Source organism: Rhinopithecus bieti, unplaced genomic scaffold (genome assembly GCF_001698545.2).
Source record: "Rhinopithecus bieti isolate Rb0 unplaced genomic scaffold, ASM169854v2 scaffold_19482, whole genome shotgun sequence".
NCBI lineage: Eukaryota > Metazoa > Chordata > Mammalia > Primates > Cercopithecidae > Rhinopithecus > Rhinopithecus bieti.
This window is the reverse complement of record NW_016809768.1, coordinates 1632748-1639311: the sequence shown is the minus strand read 5'-3', so window position 1 is coordinate 1639311 and position 6564 is coordinate 1632748. Positions and strand designations below refer to the sequence as shown.

The 6564-nt window shown below is 41.0% G+C and overlaps 1 protein-coding gene across 1 annotated transcript in view; it reads right to left on the bottom strand.

The window, feature by feature from the left end:
* Nucleotides 1-6564, bottom strand: part of DRC11 (dynein regulatory complex subunit 11) — a 172333-nt gene that overhangs the window by 1786 nt on the left and 163983 nt on the right. The window contains 1 exon segment of the mRNA XM_017890381.1: nt 5702-5940. Coding sequence (XP_017745870.1) covers nt 5702-5940 — 239 coding nt within the window.

The following is a 6564-nucleotide window of genomic DNA, read 5'->3' as shown; positions in this document are numbered from 1 at the left end:
TTTTTCTGAGACTGAGTCTCGCTCTGTCGCCGAGGCTAGGGTGCAAGGGCGCGATCTCAGCTCACTGCAACCTCTGCCTCCCTGATTCAAGTGATTCCCCTGCCTCAGCCTCCTGAGTAGCTGGGATTACAGGCGTGCGCCAACACACCTGGCTAATTTTGTATTTTCAGTAGAGACAGGGTTTCACCATGTTGGCCAGGCTGGTCTCGAACTGCTGACATCAAGTGATCTGCCCACCTCGGCCTCCCCAAGTGTAGGGATTACAAGCGTGAGCCATGGTGCCCAGCTTCATATATCCTAAAATGTCTCTTTTCTCCTGTCTCTTGTATGCCAGTTTATCTGGATACAAATATTAGGCAGACAGTTTTTTTTCCTTAGTACTTTGTAGATATTATTTTGCTATCTTCTGGCACCTATGGTTGTTAAAGAGATGTCTGATTTCTCAATTGTTTCTTGGTAGGTAATCTGGTAGCTTGTAAGACTGGCTTTTAATCTTGTTCTTAAGTTCCCAACAATATATCTAGGTATAGATTTATTTGATTTGTTCCGCTGGTTACTAGGAGTTTATTAGTTAATAAATTATTTCACTTGGAGTTTATTTTCAATCCATCTTTAATTCAGGAAAATTCTCAGTAATAATGTCTTTAAACAATTGCTCCTCTGACACTTATTGTATTCTTTTCTTCTAGAACTTCCATTAATGAAGGTCAGCGTCTTCAACCCATCTTTGATGGATTTTTATACTTTTATGGATTTTACCTTCTTGTTTTCCTGTGTTGACTACCGGGGGGTGCTCCCCAGGACCATCTTCCAGTCCACAGATTGCTCTTTGACCATGTTTAGTTTAGAGTTCACACCTCTTTCATTTCCTTTGCCACTTTATACTGATTACTATATTTTTAATTTCTAAGCTTTCTTTTTCTCTGCAATTCGGACCTCAGTTTCTGACTCTCTAAGCTTTCTTTCTGTAACATTTTTTCATAATTATCTCTTCTCGTTTCATTTTTTCCCCAAAATGTTCTGTACATTTCTAATGGAAGTCATGCTCTCATTTATTTTTTGAACATATTAATTAATTTAAATATTTTGTCAGATTGTATTTAGCACTAGATTTCCTAAAATGTTTTGGAATTTTGATATAAGATTTGTTTTGTTTGTGTGTGTATGTGTGTGTGTGTGTGTGTGTTTTATGGAGTCTTGCTCGAGCACACATCACCGCACCTGGCTAATTTTTGTATTTTTAGTAGAGATGGGGTTTTGTCATGTTGTTCAGGCTGGTCTCAAACTCATGACCTCAAGTGATCCACCTGCCTTGGCCTCCCAAAGTGCTGGGATTACAGGCGTGCGCCACCGTGCCTGGCCAAGATTCATTTAGAGTGGGAAGTTTTGTTTTGGGCTCTGTCTCTCTTCTTATTCTTTCCTCCATAGTAGTTCTATAGTTGCTTCTATAAGATCCTCTAAACTCAAATACAGAACCAGGTCTTATAATGATGTTTTTGACGGATGCTTCCCTTAATGCTTCCTGGTGATATCAGGGATATCAAAGATCCAGTCATAAAAGAAGCAGGTATTATTTTATCTTTCACAAACCGTTCTTTTGTTTTGTTTTGAGACAGAGTCTTGTTCTGTCACCCAGGCTGGAGTGCAGTGGCACGATCTTGGCTCACTGCAACCTCCATCTCCCAGGTTCAAGGATTCTCCTGCCTCAGCCTGGGACTACACGCGTGTACCACCACGCCTGGCTAATTTTTGTATTTTTAGTAGAGACAGGGTTTTGCCATGTTGGCCAGGTTGGTATCGAACTTCTGACCTCAAGCGATCTGCCTTGGCCTCCCAAAGTGCTGGGATTACAGGTATGAGCCACCATGTTCAGCCAACTCTTAAACTCTCTTTGATTTCTATCCTTTATTTTTCTCTATGCTGCATTCTAGGCAATTTTCTTTGCTCCCTTTTTCAGTTCTTTTGTTTTTTCTCTTTAGTTTTATCAAATCCACAGACATTTATTCACTGAGTTATTTACTTATTTATTTATATATTTTTTTGAGACAGAGTTTCGCTCTTGTTGCCCAGGCTGGAGTGCAATGGCACGATCTCGGCTCTCTGCAACCTCCGCCTCCTGGGTCCAAGCGATTCTACTGCCTCAGGCAGTAGCTGGGACTACAGGCATGTGCCACCACGCCCAGCTCATTTTGTATTTTTAGTAGAGACGGAGTTTCTCCATGTTGGTCAGGCTGGTCTTGAACTTCCGACCTCAGGTGATCTGTCTGCCTCGATTCACTGAGTTTTTAATTTTAATGACTATATATTTTTTTCACTATCAAAAGTTCTATTTGGTTCTTTTTCAAATTTGCCTGTTTTTCCTCCCTAATGTTTCTGGTCTTTAATTTAAACATACTTATTTTGTAGTCTCTTTCAGAATGTCCTTTTATCTCAGATTCTTGGTAGTGCTATTCTGTTATTTGCATTTGCTGACTCTCCTTGGGGTAGATTATTGCTTGTGGCTCATAATTTTTTATTATGAACTCATCTTCAGCAAGGCTGGTATTTCCTGTAGGAATCCTATGTACCCTGACTTGGCTAAATTTCCATACAGAGTGGTTTTTAATTTTGCTTTTGATGTGACTTCAGGGATTTTACTGATATCATATCATTTTTAAAAATTATATTAATATTTCAACTTGAGACTCTGGGACTATGGAGGCAGTACAGATTTGGAAATTTGACGTGCATGGCGTAGCTTGGATTTTGATTTCTTGTGGGCCACTTTTATTCCCCACCTAGATCCCGGAGAAGATCACAAGTCCCTTGATACTTCCCCATGGCAACCTATAAAGTGTCCCAGCTTCATGCAGTTCCAGCGTTCTGTCTCTCACGGGCCTCCCCTTGCCTTTCTGTTGGGATCCTACACCCCTAGGCTACCCATGCATTAGCTCATGTAGTTGTTCCTGTCTTTGAGATGTTCCTCTCTGTTAGTGGCACTGGGGGATTCCCTCCTCCTCCTTTTCGCCTTGGCTCTGTTTTTAACGTAAGGTGAGGTGGCCATTGTACTCAGGGCGATGAACTCCTAATTTACCGAGACCCAGTACAGAATATAGTAAATGAAGTTGGCTTTGGGGACAGGTATGAATTTCAGCTCTGCTACTTTCTAGTTGTTACTTTACTTGCCTTTTGTATTGTTTATTTTATTGCTGCTGCAGTGAATTTCCAGAAACATGGTGGCTTAAAACCACACATTTATGATTTCACAGGTTTGTAGGTCAGAAACCCAGAACGGGCCTCACTGGGTGACAATCGAGGTGTCTGCAGTGCCGTGTCCCTTTCTGGAGGTTCTAGGTGAGAATCTTTCCCTTGCCTTTTACAGCTCTCAGAAATCACCTGCTTTTCTGGCTTGTGGCCCCTGCTCCACCTTTGGATAGCAACGCTGGCCTGCCTGGAGTACCAACATGCCTTCTCAGACTGCTCTCTCTGGTTCTCTCTTCCAACTCCCTCTTCTGCTTTTCATGATTACACTGGACTCACCAGGATAATTCAGGATAATCTATCTTCAGGTCAGCTGACTAGCAGGCTTACTCCATCTGCAGCCTTATTCTCCCTCTGCCGTGTAACCTCACTTATTTTCAGGTTCCAGGGATGAGGATGCAGACATCCTTGAGGGGCCATTATCCAGCCTACCATGACTCTCCATATCTCAGTTTCCTCGTGTGCAAAACAGGGTGTTATGAGTCTAAATGAGTCAGTACAGTGGCTGGCATATAATAAGCAGTCAGTAAGTGTTAGCTAACATTATTAGACTTACTATCATTGTTTTCATACATATTCTCTCCATCACGTCTGTGGAGCAGGGTAGAATGTGCTCGGAGAATCTGCAAGGTCTTCATCTGAGATAACGTCGGAAGCACAACGAGGGGAAATTGCTCAGGGTTTGCCTCATTAGAAGGAACCAGAGCAATGGTATCACATTATTCAGGACAGTGTGAGGGTGTCATTCCATCTATCCATGTGTTTAATTAATGTGTCCCTAAACAAATTGATTAAGCATCTACTTGGGGCCAGGCACAGGGCCAAGCACTGGTGCTGTAATGGAAGCACAAAGGGATTGGGTGGAAAGGGGAATGGCGGGAAAATGATGCAGTTTCTTTTGAAAATGAATAGAGCAAACAAATACACCAAGAATGGATGTGTGAAGCATATGCATTCTCATCCCAGGTCATAAAAGGGTAGTAATTCCTTTTCTTGAATAGTATGATCGACCTCAAGCACCTATAGATAGAAAAACTTCTAGAGATTACTTTGGAAAGTTAAAGGGTCAGCCATGAGAAAGGATAGGCTTCCACACCCTATCATCTAACTTCTCAAAATAAGGAGGAAAATTAATATTTTAGAAAGGAGAAAAAAACTGGGAATTTCAGAAAAGAATATGATGTATAATTTGAAGAGGATAATATCAGCAATTATGAACAGGTTTAAACAGTTAACGAGAATAGGTTAATAATTCAAATGCTTGGTAAACACTCAGCTAGAGTTAAAATTTTTTTTTCAGCCTTGCTAGAGCAGGGGTCAGCAAAATATGGCTGATGGACCAAATCTGGCCTGTTGTCTGTTTTTGCAAATAAAGTTTTATTGGAACCCAGTCATACGTATTCATTTCTGTATTGTGTATGGATGCTTTTGTATCTGATGCACAACTGAATACCTGTGATAGAGACTGCATGGCTGTCAAAGCCTAAAATACTTACTATCTGGACCTTTATGGAAAAAGATTGCCAACTCCTGTGCTAGACCATTATTACTGAAATCACTATTATGACTATTTTTCACCTTTCTAATGCTTCACTGAAGAATTAGGGGCAAACCAGGAAGGAATCATAGTTTCAGATTTGCTGGAGAAGTGATGTGTCGCAGAGGGAGATTTTCCTGATGTGAAGCAGGCTCCCAGAGATGGGCTCGGATGAGGATTTCAATGCCCCTTCTGGTGACTGCACAGCCGATACTGTGGTGGCCTTCAACTGCATGCATATAATCTTCTCTTACCTTTGGAGTTGGCCAGGGAAAACTTCCTTCAGAAAGACAACACCACTGTATTTATTTTGGCTTAAAGGAGAGCAAGCAGAGTTTGAGGAGTGCCCACTGGCCTGGGCACTCCTCCTGTAAGAGAGGGTGTTGGAAGAAATAATTCTCAAAGTTTCCTTCAGATCCAGAAATTTCTGTGAATAGGTCAGAATGTATTCAAACGTCGGGAAACTAAATTTTGATGAGTTATCTTGTGGCTTCCTATTGCAAACGAACTGAAACTGAAAAACAAAGTGTTCCATGACAATTACGGGCCCCAAACAGCATTGGCTTGAACTATCCTATTTAGGGAATGATTTCTCTATGCAAAACTTATTCCATAATACCAAATAGGAAGTAAAAACCAAAATAAGTATTTGTGCCTATGTGAATCCAATGGTTTTGAAGTTACTACTCAATTCTGCAATTTGGCTGTTAATATATAAGGCCACACACCATGATTTTCCTGAAATTTGGAAGACACATGCTTTACTGCCAAAACCCCAAAGATTTCGTCATCCAGAATTTCAGGTTTCCAAATGTCATTGTATATGGCAGAGTTCCAATTCATGACGCCCAGGAACTCCAGAGGGAGGAGGCAGTGTGAGGAGTGTTTGCTGCTAAGATTTGGTCATCAGGGTGTTCCATTTACCTTAAAGCTCTCTTCTTCCTCTTTGTACACCGGATTCATGCTGGTTATTGTGGTAATAAACTCAACTGCAGTGAGAGGTTTATGAATTTGCCGCCGGATTCTCTGATCTGTGAGCACAGCTTTAACCACTTTGACTATATGTCCCTGGGTGAAGCCGTCAGTGACCTTCGCCAGGCAGCTGACATTCAAGGCACTGGTGAGGACTCCTCCATTGCGTTCAATGATTTGTTTCCACAGAACTGTTGTATCCAGAAAAGATACAGAGAACAAGGGTTACCACTGAGAAATCAGTGCCAGTTTCCCTCTCGGTTGAAAGTTGCATCTCATCAAGAAAGGAATACACAGAAGTCTACTCTAACTTATTTGTAACTCAAATGAACCAAAGCCAAGTTACTAAATGCTTTCCTCTAGAGAATTTTCAACCATAAGCCATACATATCAATGACCCTGAGGTCTACAGATCTACAAGTGCCCTGCAAATTAACAAGGAAAAACATAAAACCACCATCAGTATAGTTTTAATGTTTCAACATTTGAAATTTTCATAGGGTGTATAATGGCATCTCTTCTCATCAGAATATTGTATTTCCCAAGTAATTTGGATAAGGAGTTTAACTTTTTTTTTTTAGATATAAAGTTAATATCTCACATTATTTTTACATCTGGAATCAGAATGCAGATTCCAATTTTCATCAGCTACTGCCAGGGTCAGTTCCCTTTCAGTTGAAGACACTGTATTACACATTGTATTAAATAGAGCAATTTGACCCTTATTCTTTCCGCCTCAGCAACTGTAAACACACACTGGTTGACTAGAGTCCTTCAGATGAGTGCCTGGGTGTTCTCTGGTTTGTGGGACCTGG